The sequence below is a fragment of the Sycon ciliatum genome, chromosome 3, assembly GCF_964019385.1.
Source record: "Sycon ciliatum chromosome 3, ocSycCili1.1, whole genome shotgun sequence".
Lineage (NCBI taxonomy): Eukaryota > Metazoa > Porifera > Calcarea > Leucosolenida > Sycettidae > Sycon > Sycon ciliatum.
Genome location: NC_088645.1, coordinates 7,053,131 through 7,071,674, shown reverse-complemented (window position 1 = coordinate 7,071,674; position 18,544 = coordinate 7,053,131). Strand labels below are relative to the sequence as shown.

Sequence of the window (18,544 nt, the reverse complement as noted above, 5' to 3'; positions counted from 1 at the left end):
CTTTTACGTTATTTCATAACTCACGACCTTCCAAGTGGGAAGGCTGTTGCTTTGCGCATTCCAGACATGATGCAGCTAAGCATCAGGTCGTTGAATGTCAGTGTCACATCAGTCAGTTTTGTGCTAATTGTTGCACATTGTGACTCATCATTATCCTGCGTAGAATCGTAAGTTCTTATCAACCACCACACCACACCGATGCGCTCTCCGGCCGACCTCAACACGGTGCCTCAGCACACCATCAGCAAAACGACACGTCAGTTGGTACTCTGCTCCTTCAGACAACAGCTGTTTCGATCATCAGGATCTCGTCAGTGAAGGTTGATAATATAGAATGGCTAACAAAACAGAGAGGTTCCAGGCTGTCCAAGAGAGTGCTCAATACCGAGTGGTAGAGCTGGTTCAAACAATAGGAGGACAGAGGAAGTGTTTTTACTCAGAGTTTCACGCACTAAGCGATCATCAGAAAACAGTAATTGGAAATCTGGATCAGTATTGGTTTATATCCTCACAAAGCAAAGTGTAAATAGCGGCAGTGCAAAGCGTGAATGACAGCAAGTGGTGAAAGGTGACAACCACTGGAGCTGGTTGTCTCTTACTTAATTAGGTGATGGCTGTAGCTGGTTTAAAGTTCCGAAGGTAGTACCTATTCTCATGGCGACACTTCGACACAAGCTCACTCCTTTTGTTGAGAGAGAGGTGCTTGGGTGCTTGCGCGATTGCCAATTTCTCTGCCAGGCACAGGTTGCACCTCTTGCTTAGAATGGCTAACAGATAGTGAACTTCACCCTTTTGTAGCAAAAAGGGGGAAACATAATGGCGCATCTTAGGCGCGAAGATTAAGGCGCAAATATTTTAAAAGGCTTATAATCGTTAGTGTTGGACAAAACGGATAGCTTGTAAACTTATGATCCTCTCTTCTCTTTTTTTATTTTAATCCTTGGCTCTCCATCCGAGTTTCATCTTTCAAGATCCATTTGACGAAACTATGAAAGTCACACCAAGCTTTCATTGCTGCCGCTGCATTGTTCTGTGCCAATGACAATGACAATGCCATCATTTAAGTGCCTATATGATCGCTTAAAGTGGTGATGTGTTTGCTGTGTCTGCCTGGAATTGCTACTGTAGGTCTTGACCCAGGTTGTACGGAAGTAAAACGTAAGTCATTTTTAGAAAGGAAAAAGGAAATAATTATGGAAACGAGTTAAGAGTAACTCTCCATCACTGTAACTAGGTACTATATTATAGTCAGAAAGTGCACCAACTAGGCACCAACTAGTTACACTTAACTCGTTTCCATATATTCTTTTTCCTTTCTCCATTTATTATTGGCTCAATACCCGCGTTTTAAGTTATTTTTGCTTGAATTTTGATGCGTTCTGTGTGCCAGTTGGCACTCCAGTCTCTCCGGAGGCGTGGATTAAAACCCCACCACTGTCACCAATGCTGTAACTCTACTTTCCTCCACCTGCTACCAACTCCGTGCCATCTCTACACTCAGACAATGGACGACGAGATAACAACGTTTACAGGACTGTCTATTGAAACAACGAAGAAAACCAATTAGACAAGACAATCTAAGACGAAGACTGCTTTTCACGCCACAGCAACACGCGCATTCACCAACATCACTTACCACTACAACACATGCACAAGCTTGTGGGTCCGCATGTGCATGTGCACATGTGTGTGTATTTTTTAATAGAAAAGAAAAAGGACCACGGAACTGCAAGTTACGCTATAATGTCCACTAACACCAAGAGTATATAGCGCCCAAGAGTGTGTAACTGCCTGCACAACCTCTATGCAGTGCTGCGACAGCAGAACTTCACATCACGTGACATGGTTCAAAAGGTTACCCTGGCAAACAGTGCAAAGTGACCACAAGAGAGGTGTACCCAAAGCTAGGTGGGTGTACAACCCTGTATCTATCATGCACAGAGTGCAAACAATGTGTATGGGTTCATCGCGTGGTGTGAAGTTCTGCCGTCGCAGACCCCATAGCTGGAGTTGCACACTCCCGGGGGTTATGTACTCTTGCTAACACCACTGTGGTGTCAAACGGAGTATATGTAGAGGATATAACCCGAGTCAGAGGGTTATACCGGCTGAATATAAATCCCGACTGCGATTGCAGGAGGGATTTATATGAGGGTACGGTATAACCCGACTACGAGGGTCATATCCTACTTATGCCAGGTACCCCTACGCATTTCCAGAACAATGAACCCACTTCTGGAGATGTCCCAGATCATGCAGTACATGAACATGTTCTGCTGGTTATCAGTTGTCAGTTGAAAGAATCGTCGAGCAAGATCAGAAGGAAATTCAAAATGTTAATCTCAAAAATGTTCAAATAAAGAATTTTGGAAAAATATTATATTTCCCGAAAACCCAGAGATTTTGCCCTGGCGGTCCAGAAAAAGCACTCTCAGTACTTGGCAGGTACGGGCTGTACCAGTGTACATATACTTATAATGCGTAGCAATGGCATTGTCTACATGTATTCACCTTTCTCTTGTTTGTTCTTCTCTCTTCCATTTCCAGTTGGCAACAAAAATAGAACTTTCGAATGTAAGTTTATTTTATGGACAAGTTATTACGAGAGAGAGAGAGAGAGAGAGAGAGAGAGAGAGAGAGAGAGAGAGAGAGAGAGAGAGAGAGAGAGAGAGAGAGAGAGAGAGAGAGAGAGAGAGAGAGAGAGAGGGAGATTCGCTAGCTAGACAAAATAGTATCCTAACTTGATGAAAAGTCTTGGATCCTTGAATGGCTATACTGATTATGGAAGGCAGATGATGCAGCGTTCCGATGATGTGTTGATCAAAGCCTTGCAGTCACGTTTTGCCCCAGCGCTGAAATGGGAAATGCCAACAATTTTCAAATTTCTGTCTTTACAAAGTGCAAGTCGTCAGGCGAAATTACTGGTCAGTCGGCGACACGCATTTTTCACAAATATTTGCGTTTCACCAGCTGGGAGAGTATGCGTGTACTCGAGTCTCATCCTGAGCACGTTTTTTTCTTCTTTTTTTCAGCTCCAGTATAGCTGTATTTTTCATTGCAAAGCCGTCCTCGATTGTTGTGTTCGTTGTTCAAACGAAGTGGACATTCAATCATGAAGGCAGAGGACATAGGAGCCTGATTGGAGTTTCTCGTGGCATAGGACGGCCACACAGAGACACTTTGGGATTTTCTGAATATAAAATACCATACGCACGATGCTGAGATCAATTTGTACGATATCAAATTGTTTGGGCTCTACCACATCGAGCAGAACGGGATCCAAACACAAGCTTACCGACGGTTAGGCTGCCAACCTGACTGGACAAATGATCCCTGGCTTCACCAGACGCCAGAAGTTGGACAAATCCTTTGCCGCGACGTCCATCTCCAAAAAGAACTCCATCTTCGTCGTGGAAAGGCTTGAAATACTCAATATTCAACCGAGATTCGCGGTCTCACCCTTTCTCAGATCGAATCATTTTTTGTTGTAGCAGTTGCAGGGCAGATCCCCGCCACTGCTTCAACAGGCAATGGCTCCAAAGCATGCCTGGAACAAGCCATATCGAGGTTGCAAGCCACCCCTCTCAGCAAAAAAATTGAAGAAATTCGAAATTTCAATGGTGGAAGATATACTATGAAGAGAATTTCAAAAAGTATGTTTCGCGGAGCGATCGCTCAACCTACGTCATTCAAACTTTGCAGGATGGTTCAGACGTACATGCTAGGCATGGAACCACAGGCGATGATGCCATAGCTGACACACAGAGTAACACACACAGCAGATTCGTGTGCACAGATACGAAATTAGTGGACGTCGTCATCTTCTTCCCGCTGATCTCGAATGTACTATGACGTGCTATTTCGCCTGACGGAGCTGCAGATATGATAGAAGCGGTCACACTGACCATTGCTGGAGCTCCACTCTGTAAGATGGCTCAGAAGCAATAGGTGTCAGAAGATTCTTCTGGGCAGGGCAAATTTTCCCCGGTTTGAATGATAGAATATGAGTACTCATCTTAAAAAAATTCGATTCCGGTTATCATTATTCTGAGGGCCGATTGGGCTGTTTTCCACAAGAATGGCAGTGGCTCTGCTATCCTTACCTTGTCTGGGACCCCCGCAAAGATCAATAAAGGAGACTCCGAATTAATTTTCCAGGGAGGCCAAGAATTTGAGAGATGGCTTGGTTCTAGTGCCAAGAAGGCTCTCATATATCATGCAATAACATGCCTGTGATATATACAATGTTGGCAAGTGAAAATCGACCCTTGATTATCGTCCTCGAGAGCAGCACCAACTCTAGCGGTATCAGGTTGGAAGTGTACAGGCGCGTGCTGGGTCTGCATGCTGGGTCTTTTCATTCTGGATCTTTGCATTCTGAGTCTTTGCATTCTGAGCACACTGAGCGAGGGGCGGATTTCAATTGCCACCACTCTAAGTGCATATATGTATAACGTGTGTGCGTTTGTGCATTTTTGTGTGTGTGTGTGTGCACATGTGTGTGTTTGTTTGTGCGTGTGTACGCATGAATGCTTGTTGTTTGTTTTCAATTCTTCTACAGGCTTCGGTGGAAAATCCTGCAATGAATGGCGAAGTAAGAAAATGTGTAGAACAAATTGGAAGCTTTCCCAATTCTTTTAAAGTAGTACTTGATTGCCGAGCTGCTCTCTATCCTCTCCTCTCACCCAAGCCATTCCGCATAAGCGAACCTGCGGACGCAGCATACTGTTGCTACACTTCAACGCGGGAATGCCCACACAAGAGTACTTACTAATATGTTGGTCCTTTCATGCGTATGATTTGATCCACAATACGGCGGGAGGGACGAGGGGGAGGGGGAGCATAAATAGCCCCACACTTGACGCTGAAGATCAATCAGCGAATGACAAGCCTCCAACCAGGGACTAGTGATTATGGTATTTTACTGCTCCCTGCTTCCAACTAATGATGAGCTAAGTCCTGGAAGCTACTTTCTCCAGAATTATCACACTCTCCATCGAATTTAAGTCTGATTTCTCAACCCTTTTTTTCTCTTCGTAGTGTTTGATAGTGCAGTAAGGCATCATTGACCATACGTATGTCGCATCCCCGCGCTCAGTGACCAGACCCAGAAATCACTACGAGCGGCGACTGGATAGATGTGTGGCCTCACGACGAGCCCAACACAACCCAGGGGCCAACCAGCATAGTCGGCTTGGTCCAAGTTCAACCCCACACGATCAACAGACAAGGAGTGTTAGCTTCACGTTGTGAGTAGTATTCAAATACGAGCTCAAAGTAAAACCAAGACTAAGAGCTGAGATCGAGTCTCGACTCGACTCAAGTAAAGGAGAGAATGAGAGCTTCTTTTATAGCACAATTTAGAGATATGGCGTGATCATTGCTTAGAATGGTACGAGGTAATTCCAGGAAATAGTAGAACGGGTAAAACCGGAATATGCGCAGCCAGTCAGCAGAAAAGCAGAATACCCGTACGGTAATCATTCAAGAAGAAACAGGAAGAAATACATGGAGAGAAGAAGGACCAAATTGGGACATGGGGAGCCCGCTCACCCACGCCAGAGTACAAAGTGCGTATATGAGGGTCACGCTGGGGAGCCCGCTCACCCAACGTGCCGTTGCTCAGCGGCTTCTTATGGGTAAGGTCTGCGGTGCGGTGTTCTTCGCTCTGCTTGCATGATACCCTTGACCTGGCGCGGTGACGGCTTGGGCTCGTGTGCTCGTCTTCGCTCTGCACTATTTGCACTTAGCTCTGTTAGTAGAGGTGAAACGAGTATCTATTTTGACCAACCGATCACTCATTCATAATATTCGATCGAGTATCCGATTATTTCGAGTATTTTATCGAAATTCAAAAGCGCTAGATTTGTGAGTTCTCGACTAATTCGGAAGAAATTATCTGTGAACATAGAACAAAAGTCGCCAACGTCTTGTACAGAGTGTAAAGTAACGATTTTCACCAGTACTTTCATTATCTCAAAACAAAATAACGTTACTTGCCGTGGTGATCGCATCGTCCAAGTCATAAAATACTGACTCAAAGGCACGAATAGGTAATGCGTGCATACCAGTCGATGAGCAGTACAACAGGAGTTTTTGAAAAATAGAATGCCAGTACTAAAAAAAAAAAAAAAAAAAAAAAACATCGAGTGCAAAATTTCGAATACTCGCTCGTTTGAGATTTTCGAACGAATACTCGAATATTCGAACTAATCGTTTCACCCCTATCTGTTAGTCTTGGCTCTTTGCACAAAGCACTGAGGCATCGTGGAAACCTGTAGACCGTCGTAGTGACGTGGTTTTGCACAAAGCCTGGAGTCACATTTCCAGGAAATTAAGCACACGCGAGAACCAACCTGACCAGGTTCCGGCCTTGGATCATATGATGTGCCATGCCAAGAAGGCAGGTCACCTACTTGGGAAGCGCATGTCGCTCAATCTACATGCTAAGCACGTGGGACAAGACACTGACCAAACCACGTTGTATCAAAAGGGCGAGACAGCTCAGCACAGAGCTGCTCACTACGTAGATCCTGCTGTCACAGGACTATCAGGCAGCAGTTGTTACATCCAGGGACGTGACACGTACACTATATTTCCCACAAAACCGCAAACTGCACTTCAACGCTACTTTTACTCTTCTGCTGCTGTACCCACACTTGCAACACATGAAAGAAAGAATTTGTTTTGCCTTTCAACAATGTCCAACGCGGCCAATCAACAGCCAGAACTACAGTATACAAAATATACCGCCAGCAAACTACTATATGTGGTGTGTGTTTTCCATGGACTGTGTTGCTACTTCTACCAATGGCGTGTTTGTATGATACTTTGCTTCTAACAAAACATTCGGAGTGCGATACAAATCATGTGCTGAGTCTACTGAGGTCTGATGTGATACTGCACAGCGGCAGTGTCATGTCCTGGACATGGACCATATGTATGTAGTGCGCATGCCCGCACGTGAGCTTGGTCTTTTTCGGATATGGAGTTTGAGATGAACTGAAATCTGTAATGGCCTCGAGTGTGTGTGTGATCGAGCTGGATGAGTCCGAGTAGAACCCACCTGGGGTAGGACACAACAGCTGGCGACGAAGATATGGCTCGGATATCATCGCTTCAGCCGTTTACCGGCGGCGACTTTCAAGAGTTTGAGGAAAGACTTGAATTCTATTTTTTGCCAATGATATCGGAACCGTGGCTGCTTCGGCCAATGCTGCAGACAAGTTGGCTGCCAGCAAGAAAAGGAAGGCTGTATTAGTGAGTTTGCTGTCTGCGGAAGCCTACTCGATTTTGAGGAGCCTCTGTTTGCCAGTGAAAGTAGCTGACAAGAAACTGTCAGAGATTTGCGATCTTTTGAGGAAGTATTTTCAACCTGCAATTTCGCAAGTTTCGGCGACGTTCAATTTCCATCAGTTGAAGCAGAAGGAAAATGAGTCGACTGCGGATTTCATCATTCGTCTGAAGAGATTGGCTGTGAGGTGTGAGTTTGCTGATCACCTCGATCGAGCGCTCCGAGACCAGTTTATTGCTGGCTTGAGCAGCTCATCCACTCGGAATTTCTTATTGACGAAAGAAGATACTTCGGCACAGTCGTTCAATGACATCGTCAAACTAGCTTTGACGCAGGAATCGGCGGCGCGCGCGGCCGTGCAGCTGACCTCTCAGCAGGAAGTGCACGAGGTGAATCACCGGCCAGTGGAATCGCTTTCGCAGGCGCAGTCTGGTGTTTCTCCTCAATCTCAACAATCTCGAGAGCAGAGATTGTGCTACCGCCGTGGGTCTACTCAACACTTGGCGAATAAGTGCAAACACAAGGCCACTGAGTGTCGTCACTGCCACAGGAAGGGGCACTTGGAGCGTGTTTGTCGGCAGAAATCCACGTCAGGCGCGTCGGTGCACAATGTTGTGACTGATGACGCGGGTGAGCATGAATCTCTTGATCTTGAGTGCATGCCAATGTTCCACATTTCGGATCAGGGCGAATTGAAGAGCAAATCTGTTCCCTCCTACAAATTTGAAATTGCTGTGAATGATGTTCCTGTTGTAATGGAAATCGACACAGGCAGTGGCATTTCAATCATTTCTGTCCATGATTTTGAGTCACTTGGGGTGTCTCGTACAAATTTAACCAAACCGAGTGTACGCATGACCGGTTTTTCTGGGGCAGAAATCAAATGTATTGGTGAAGGGAAGTTCAATGTCAGCATTGATGGTGTGGAGAAACCAACACTACTCCGTGTGGTGGATAATGGTGGTCCGTCATTGTTGGGCAGGGATATGTTGTCCCAATTTACTCTACCATGGAAACAGATTGTCAATGTCAATCATGTTCAAATGGATGGTTGGAGGAGAGCTCTCATTGAGGAATTTGAGGAGCTGTTCGATACGACTCAGGTTGGCAAGCTGAGGTCGGCTCAAATCACCCTGAGAGTGGATGATTCTGATCCAATTTTCCACAAGGCGCGGCCCGTACCGTTCTCTATCACGGAGAAGTACGAGGAGGCTTTGGAGAAATTGGAAGCAGAGGGAGTTATTCGCACAGTTGAGCACTCGAAATGGGCATCGCCTACTGTGCCAGTACTGAAATCGGATGGTAGTATCCGAATTTGTGCTGATTACTCTCGCTCAATCAATGCCAAGTCTGATTTGGAGCACTACCCGCTACCTACTATTGAGGAAATGTTAGCAAAATTGTCGGGGGGGAGATATATTCACCAAATTGGATCTCTCCCAAGCCTATCACCAACTGGAGCTTGATCCAGCTTCTCGGCCGTACACGAAAATCTCTACTCACAAGGGGTTGACGTTCAGAACACACAGTTCATATACCTATTCTAGTCTGTGGAGTTAAAATGATATATTTTGGACTCTGCTGGATATTGTATATAATTATATATTTATGGCGCAGATTGAGTATTTCGCTCCTGCTCTTGTAGCAGTTGAGCACTCTTGCGTGGGGCCTTTGCTGTTTGCGTTATGCAGAGCTCACTGACTTGTCAGTTTGAGCACTCTGGCAAGGTACGTTCGGGCCTGATTGGAAATTTTTATTTCCATTGCTATCAGGTTCGGCCTCATTAACAGAAAACAAAAGCGCAGATTGAGTTTTGTATATTTATGGTGTGTATATGGTGTATAGTGTATCATTAATATTATGTCTCGGCAGTTGTGAGTTGTGAGATTGCATGTTGATATGTTTACTATTGCATAGTTCTAGATGCTTCGCCTCAACTAGTGAGGGGGAAATTGTCATGTCCTGGACAGCGACCATTATGTATGTAGTGCGCATGCTCGCACGTGAGCTTGGTCTTTTTCGGATATGGAGTTTGAGATGAACTGAAATTTGTAATGGCCTCGCGTGTGTGTGTGATCGAGCTGGATGAGTCCGAGTAGAACCCACCTGGGGTAGGACACAACAGGCAGGTACGAACCGGAGTTGCCCTGGACCAGAAGTTTCATTGAAAATGGCCAATCATCAGACGAAATAGTCAACTGCAATTAGGAGCATGTAGATTGGTTTCAGATGTTAGAACACCTTGGTCTGAACCAGGGACTAGTACAATACCTACTACTCACTGGTCTGAACAGGGATTTTTACAGTGTGTGATGTGCAGAGTCGCACATGTGATCAGGGGTCCGCCTATTATGGTATCTTTCGAACCAGCAGCGACCCAAGATCGGAATTTCTGAGGGGCGTGCATTGGCACCCAAAGCACCCCCCCCCCCCCCTGCCTGCCTACGCCCCTGAGTGGAGTGCCATGGACAAGAAAATTAGCAAAACAGCACCAAACTTACTCACGCGCTTGGTTAGAAGCCCTTAAGGGGGGGGGCACTATTCAAGGTAGGGCTTTATTTTTTTATTGGCTCTCCGAGACTGGGGCATTATTCGAGAGAGGGCACTATTCAAGAGAGGGCTCTAATTGCACGAGTACGATAGGTAATATACTTCTTTGCCCATAAGGTTGCTCAGGGTACTAGCCAAAGGGGTGGGGGGGGGGTGGGAGCAGCGCCCCCTACTTTGATGCCCCCCCCCCCCTACTCTGATAGCGCACTACCCTTCTCGTTTTCGATTTTTTGTTTTTAAGTTCATACAATGAAACTGCGGGCAGAAATCGATCTTTCCGGGTGCTCGTTGCGCCGCCCGTGCGTTGCATGTAATTGTTGTGTAACAAGGCAATAGTGGAACATGGAAAAATGGGCGAGCTGTTCGTTTTGTGTGTTTGTGTGTTTGTGTGTGTGTGTGTGTGTGTGTGTGTGTGCGTGTGCGTGTGCGTGTGCGTGTGCGTGTGTGTGTGTGTGTGCGTTCGTGTGTGTGTGTTTATTTATGCAATTACTTCGCTGCAGAGACACCCAAGTTTGATTTTGACGTAGACCTAGATCTCGACAATCAGAGCATGACTATTGGATACGGAGTCACATCAGCCCCGCTTCCTAGTGACGGCAGCCGTACCTGTGCTCAGCTTGGAAATGGAATGCCACATTTAGTTTTCGATACGTCATGTGGATTGGGCAGCGCCACGGATAAAGTTAATATTTATCCCTCAGAGTTCGTGAGGCATACGGGGAAGCTTTGCAAACTGAAAATAGACCAAAAGATTCTGCAAAAAATACTGGATAAGAATCTTTGCACGCGCAAAGACAATTGCCTTCTGATCTGTTCTAAAAGCTACGCACTAAAGTATACGGAGTTTGGCAAATTCAAAACTACCAGTGGTACTACTGTTGAGGAAACCATAGTAAAGGAGGTTAATATCACTGACATCCAGCCAACCAGTTTCCGTGTTTCTGGATCTAGACCAGGTAAGACTATTGAGCATTGTTATCCCTGTACATTGGGTGTTTGTTGAGAAAAAATACTCGGAGATTGCCAATTTCCCCCTCATAGTGTACCCAGTAGAAGTAACTTTTGGCAGTATGTGCACCGTGACCGAATTGTCAAAAGGACACGAATCCTACGCCATTGAGGTATACTATCAAGAATGTGAGTGAGCTCGGTTGTGGGACATGAATCACCATGACTACCACACCCTAACGCTACAATTGGGTCATTTCCTACGGTTCCAAGCAGCTTCTCAATGCAATGGTTTTTATTCGGTCATCTCTTTGAGAAGCGCCCTGGAACTGCTATGATTGATCTGTCAACAGTATAATTATGAGAATGAATGCCAAAGGCACTACTAGCCCTTAACATGGTTTTGAGTATAACATGTCTAGTTTGAATTTGACCTTGAATGTATCAGTACTTTATGAGTTGTGGGGTTATTTGTGACACCTTTTCCCCTTCAATTTGTCTAGTCATAGTGGGGGAGAGTGAATCACTGTAGATCAAACTGAGATCAGTCATGATCATAATTATTTGTGACTAATACGAACACCGTGGCCAAAAAGTGTGGGGTTTATGAGAAATAGCATGCCAGTGGGTGGTTTTTAATAAGTGTTGTAAAAAATATAATAAGTTCTATCGCTTTGTGTGAGATACTGTAGGTAGGGCGTTGTATATGCGAATGATTTACAACATCAGTCTGAGTTCTTAGTGTTGTACGTTATTTTGTGTACGTCGTGTGTACGTGGTGTTGGTGCATGCGCGTGTTGCTGTGGTGTGAAAAGCAATATTCGTCTTGAGTTCGTCACGTCTAGTTGTGTTTCCGTAGTCGTCTTGTAATAAACAGTCTTTCTAATAAATTTAGTTATCTCGTCATCCATTGTATGAGTGTGGAGATGGCACGGGCTGGGAGCAGGTGGAGAAAGTAAAGTTACGATATTGGTGGCAGCGATGATATATTATATTTGTTGTACACTTCAAGTTCTGGATTCGTCCCGCGTGGCCTTCACTCCCAGTTTCCGTTGTCATTTCTAGTTGTCCTTCTGTCAGTCGTCAAGAAGTTCGTCTGTAGTCCTCGTCCTTCATCAATCGTCTCTCCCGTCTCTCGTCAGTCGTCATCATTGATTGGTCCCGGACACGACGTAAAACTGTGTCCAGAAGAAAAAAACTCAAAAAAAGAAGGAACGAAAGGAAATGGAGAAGTCAATTGATGTGGCAAGGGAACAAGATGTCCATGTTGAACAGCGCTCGCTGCGGACAAAATGGCGGCGTGAGGAGTTTCGTCGGTGAGAGGGTACGTGTGGTGTTGTGAACGTGATGAGAATGTGAGTTTTGTATTTTCTGTTCTCCCAACATTTTGTTCTTTATTATTTTGCTCTCCTCGAGCATAAAGAGGTGTCCGCACACGTCAGCGCATGTGTTCTGTTCATTTTTTTGATTTGCTCTTCTATGAGGATAACTAGAGGCCTCCACAGAGCCAGTGGATTTTGTTCTTTTTCAGGGGCGGATCCAAAAAACAGCGCTGCGTGATTTCTTTCTTTCCACTGCTTCGAACGACCCCCCCCCCCTGATTTTTTCCGACCATAGTTCGGGTGTGACCACGAACCCATGCCCGTGTGACGTGCTCGCCCCATGCTATGGCCTGCAGGCCAGAGCGGTCCGCTAGCTATGCAGCTTGGTAGATCTATAATTATGACATTGAACATGGTTGTCTTGTATGTAGCTGTAGATAATACAAAGACTAAAGTAGATCTGCACTGAATGTAGATCTACTGTCAGACATGTATATAACGAGGAAACAAATCTAACGTTTTAAGGAATGACATTTCTTCGTTCTAATAAGATCCGTTGAGGCCGTACTGCTTCATATATGCTGTGTGTGGATATGGCAGAATACTGCAAGATCGTTAACATATCTTCTCGTTAACCTATGAATTTTGGACAATCGTTAAATTTGCGACTCGTTATAATAACATGTCTTACAGTATATCTACGCGTTCGCTTTGGAGAAAGAGGAGAAAGAGGAGAAAGAGGAGAAAGAGGAGAAAGAGGAGAAAGAGGTGCATACATTTGTTGAGCTGCTGCGGAAACTTCGAAAGTAAGTACTAGTATTAGTTTCAAAACTAGATCCTGAATAGTGGCCGTGCAGTGTTGTAATTGTCGTCATGGCTCGTGCTTTATGAGCCCTTAGAGTTCGTCGAAGCATCTAAAAGAGGCAGGATCAAGACCAGCTGCCATTGAATTTTGGTGACACTCCAAAGAAAAGTGTAGCCACTAGTATCGAAGGTAAAACAAAGAGCGAAACTTGAAAATCACCTTCAAGTTCAACGTCCTATCATCCAATAATCAAAATTTCTCCAAAATGGGGACAATTATGACTGAGACACGAAATATGCAGGAAGCCTGCCTTATATGGAACCTACTGTACAGTGGAGTCAACATCGGGCGGCTCAGAGTACACAATTGTGGACAATTATTACAGACCAGCTGCTGGAGTCGGAAAGTACCAATCAGCTATTGTGCGGTAAAGAAATTGAAAATGTCTTCCTTGCTACGTGTCTTCAATAATGTTTTAGCTGCAGAGTGTTGAAACAAGGGTACTGAAGTTACATTTGTATAGCAACTGGCATGTTCAAGTATTATTTGGTGCTGTACCGATAACGCGAACGTGTGAACTTGTTATACAATCATGTACCTGTGTATGTCATCATTTCGTCATTGTGGATTATTATTTCGAAAGAAAAGGTGACAGCACCGACGCAATCCACACAGTCAAGTAAGCCACTTTGGTAACCGAACGTTTTCGCTCCCTTCTCATCATGGGTAAGTACACGTTATTACTATTATTACATTTGTTGATAGGGTAATCCCCACAGGCCTGAAGGTAGGGTGGGAAAAAATTGACCCCCCCCCCCCCCCCCTTGGAAAAATCCTGGATCCACCCCTGTTTCTGTTATTCCTATGATTTGTGCTCTCCCACAGTAGAATTTTTGCGTGACCGTGAGGTGGTGTGTTGTGTGAATCAGTTTAGAGTTTTTGAAGTTATCATTTCCCACATGTATGACGGTGGTCATGGCTGGTGTTCTGGGTGGGCAGACGGATTTTTTATAATCTGCAGTGCAGGCGGACTTTTTATTTCTGAGTGTGACTGGTGTGGCATGATTGAGAGATTTGTTTGACCTATTCCTCTTTTTACTCTGATTTTTTTATTAGAATCGAGGACAGTTCTACTGTTGGGAGGGAGTAATGTTGTAGTACATTATTTTGTATACGTCGTGTGTACGTGGTATCTTGTCGTCCAGTGTATACGTCGTGTGTACGTGGTATCTTGTCGTCCAGTGTATAAGTGTGGAGACGACACGGGGCTGGGAGCAAGAAAAGAGAAAGTAGAGTTCCAGCATTAACACTAGTATGCTACTCTTGCTAGGTGTTATGGATGGCAATAGACACCGAACAGCAAGGGCAGGCAAGGCTAACTTGTCGCTACTCAGAGTTTCATGCTTACGCAATCACCAGGTAACATGAGGATGCTACTGGCCATGCCGGTATTTAAACCAGGAGAGATATTGCTACTATTGCTATTATTACTGCTAGCCCTGAAACCTCAGACCCCACCTTCACCCTTTCAACACAGCGCTTTTAACACTACCAGATCAGCACCCCGTGCATAACGTAGGCACCACAAAATCCACCAATATCTCTCCTGGCGCAAATACCGACATGGCTAATAGCATCCTTACGTTGTCTGATGATTGCGTTACAGCATGAAACTCAGAGTAGCCACAAACAAGTCTTGCTTACCCTTATTGTTCTGTGTATTATGCTCTACGTGCCACGGTGTTCAGCACTGTCGGCACACTGTACTGCATGGCTGCATCCTCCGCTGGATCCCGAAACGGAGAAACACGAATCAGAATACACTTGTCAGCAATCAGGGTGAGATAACCAAATGATGTACGAGGTCGAAGCACACGCCCATGCTTACTCCCACAATCTCTCACGCCCACAATCTCTCACGCCCACACTCTCTCATACCCACACTCTCTCACACCCACACTCTCTCACACCCACACTCTCTCACGCCCACACTCTCTTCCTCACTCAACTCACTTGGCTAGAATCTCCTCCATTGGTGCCAGTTCCATCATCGTCCTCATCGATATTGGTAACGTCCAGTGTTGCCGTCACACTGGGTCTCCTCCTTCGTCATTCTTCTGTGATCACGTTGTGATCATATGTTGGTATTCACAGTAAAACCTGGATGATAATGTGACATTAGTATGTAACACTAACCGATACCGTAGTCACATGACAGTGTACTATTAGTATGTAACACTAACCGATACCGTAGTCACATGACAGTGTACTATTAGTATGTAACACTAACCGATACCGTAGTCACATGACAGTGTACTATTAGTATGTAACACTAACCGATACCGTAGTCACATGACAGTGTACTATTAGTATGTAACGCTAACCGATACCGTAGTCACATGACAGTGTACTATTAGTATGTAACACTAACCGATACCGTAGTCACATGACAGTGTACTATTAGTATGTAACACTAACCGATACCGTAGTCACATGACAGTGTACTATTAGTATGTAACACTAACCGATACCGTAGTCACATGACAGTGTACTATTAGTATGTAACACTAACCGATACCGTAGTCACATGACAGTGTACTATTAGTATGTAACACTAACCGATACCGTAGTCACATGACAGCGTACTATTAGTATGTAACGCTAACCGATACCGTAGTCACATGACAGTGTACTATTAGTATGTAACGCTAACCGATACCGTAGTCACATGACAGTGTACTATTAGTATGTAACACTAACCGATACCGTAGTCACATGACAGTGTACTATTAGTATGTAACACTAACCGATACCGTAGTCACATGACAGTGTACTATTAGTATGTAACACTAACCGATACCGTAGTCACATGACAGTGTACTATTAGTATGTAACGCTAACCGATACCGTAGTCACATGACAGTGTACTATTAGTATGTAACGCTAACCGATACCGTTGTCACATGACAGTGTACTATTAGTATGTAACGCTAACCGATACCGTAGTCACATGACAGTGTACTATTAGTATGTAACGCTAACCGATACCGTAGTCACATGACAGTGTACTATTAGTATGTAACACTAACCGATACCGTAGTCACATGACAGTGTACTATTAGTATGTAACGCTAACCGATACCGTAGTCACATGACAGTGTACTATTAGTATGTAACACTAACCGATACCGTAGTCACATGACAGTGTACTATTAGTATGTAACGCTAACCGATACCGTAGTCACATGACAGTGTACTATTAGTATGTAACACTAACCGATACCGTAGTCACATGACAGTGTACTACAGTCTGTATCGGCTATAGAGTGACCGGATATAAGAATATACCGGCTACAGTGATATTGGTACGAAATATCAAAAGCAAAACGTATTTTATCCAGTACAAATATCACTATTTAAACAGTCGACGAGGAGACAATAGTCGTAAAATGGCAATAAATAAGATAAATTGTGCACTCATAACAACAGCAAAAATGAAGAAAGTCAAGTTCCATAACGTTTTCTTGTGACTGTCATCAGTGGAACGCCGTCACATAAAAATGTAATAACTAAAACACACACTTATATACATGTAGCTAATATGGTTTCAGGTAGAAATACAGCAGCTAACAAGTACAAAAAGCGAAGTTTGCACCTTTGCAATGTGTGAATATAGTGTATGTGAGAAAGGTAGTGGCAGATGAATGTGATACTGTGTGAATGAATGTAATGGTGCGTGTGTATTACTTGAAGAGTGTGAGTGATACAACGTTTTCTTTCTGTTTGCATAGCACAGGGTCACGAGTACGAATATACACAGCTTCCAACACCTGCAATTGCTTGAAGAAACGTGCGCAACGAATAACACTAAACCAGGAATCGTCAAACACCTTACGACATTCTGGACTGGACACCAAATGCTTGTACACTGCAGACTTCCTCTTGTCAACATCAAACTCCTCCTCATCACTACTCTCATCCTCCACCTCCATTCCAATGCCGCCGTCCATCCCATCGCACTCGTATTCGTCGTCATCAGTCTCCATCTCCTCGCAACACCGCTTCCCTCTCCTTGATTCGTTCTGTGCCGTGCCTGTGCTTCCTCCTGCGTCTCCTTGCCTTGTGTTCTCCACTTGTCTCAGTCGTGCCTCTGCTAGTCTCTTGCTTCTTGGCTTGCTTGGCTCACAATTCGGAAACAGAAGCACCGACTACTTCCATGGAGAACGAGCAGACTAATCTGGTTTCCGGCTCGGAAACCGGACCACGGCAAGGGAGGCCGCCGGACGGTCGCTCCTCGACAAACCATGTTGCTACAACGGTAAGAGCGGAAGGGGAACAACTTGAAAACAGAGCAGAACCGAGGAGAAGCAAGAGACTAGCAGAGGCACGACTGAGACAAGTGGAGAACACAAGGCAAGGAGACGCAGGAGGAAGCACAGGCACGGCACAGAACGAATCAAGGAGAGGGAAGCGGTGTTGCGAGGAGATGGAGACTGATGACGACGAATACGAGTGCGATGGGATGGACGGCGGCATTGGAATGGAGGTGGAGGATGAGAGTAGTGATGAGGAGGAGTTTGATGTTGACAAGAGGAAGTCTGCAGTGTACAAGCATTTGGTGTCCAGTCCAGAATGTCGTAAGGTGTTTGACGATTCCTGGTTTAGTGTTATTCGTTGCGCACGTTTCTTCAAGCAATTGCAGGTGTTGGAAGCTGTGTATATTCGTACTCGTGACCCTGTGCTATGCAAACAGAAAGAAAACGTTGTATCACTCACACTCTTCAAGTAATACACACGCACCATTACATTCATTCACACAGTATCACATTCATCTGCCACTACCTTTCTCACATACACTATATTCACACATTGCAAAGGTGCAAACTTCGCTTTTTGTACTTGTTAGCTGCTGTATTTCTACCTGAAACCATATTAGCTACATGTATATAAGTGTGTGTTTTAGTTATTACATTTTTATGTGACGGCGTTCCACTGATGACAGTCACAAGAAAACGTTATGGAACTGGACTTTCTTCATTTTTGCTGTTGTTATGAGTGCACAATTTATCTTATTTATTGCCAAATATCACTATAACCAATATTATCGGATGTAATGATATATCGGATACTATGATGGCAACAAAGAATCAAAACATGCACAACACACTATATTATTATCGGCTATAGTGATAACTTTAAAATACATGTAGCAATAATATCAAAGGCCCTATTTTTTTAAACTTTCTTCACGTAGCTTATTTTGATAGTGATACATGTACATGCACATAACAGAATTTTTTATGGAAATGCGGGCACTGTCAACTACAATGTATGCAGCATGCTCATTTGTCAAAACGCCATGCCGGAAGTACATTGTATTTCCTTGCCTTTCATGCGTAGATTGAAAAAAGAAAAAAATCGATCGTATCGCATATAGTGATGCATCGGTTATAGTGATAAAATCACGGAAATCAAAAGGGTACGCTATAGCCGATACAGACTGTATTAGTATGTAACACTAACCGATACCGTAGTCACATGACAGTGTACTATTAGTATGTAACACTAACCGATACCGTAGTCACATGACAGTGTGCTATTAGTATGTAACGCTAACCGATACCG

At 44.4% G+C, this 18,544-nt stretch overlaps 1 protein-coding gene across 2 annotated transcripts in view; it reads left to right on the top strand.

Moving 5' to 3' along the window:
• Positions 1–18,544, top strand: part of LOC135811298 (uncharacterized) — a 208,780-nt gene that overhangs the window by 179,468 nt on the left and 10,768 nt on the right. For both annotated transcript variants that reach the window (XM_065324515.1, XM_065324514.1), the window contains 4 exons: positions 1,129–1,158; positions 2,548–2,574; positions 4,562–4,594; positions 10,345–10,800. In XM_065324515.1, the coding sequence (XP_065180587.1) occupies positions 1,129–1,158; positions 2,548–2,574; positions 4,562–4,594; positions 10,345–10,800 (546 nt within the window). The remainder of the gene's footprint in view (positions 1–1,128; positions 1,159–2,547; positions 2,575–4,561; positions 4,595–10,344; positions 10,801–18,544) is intronic.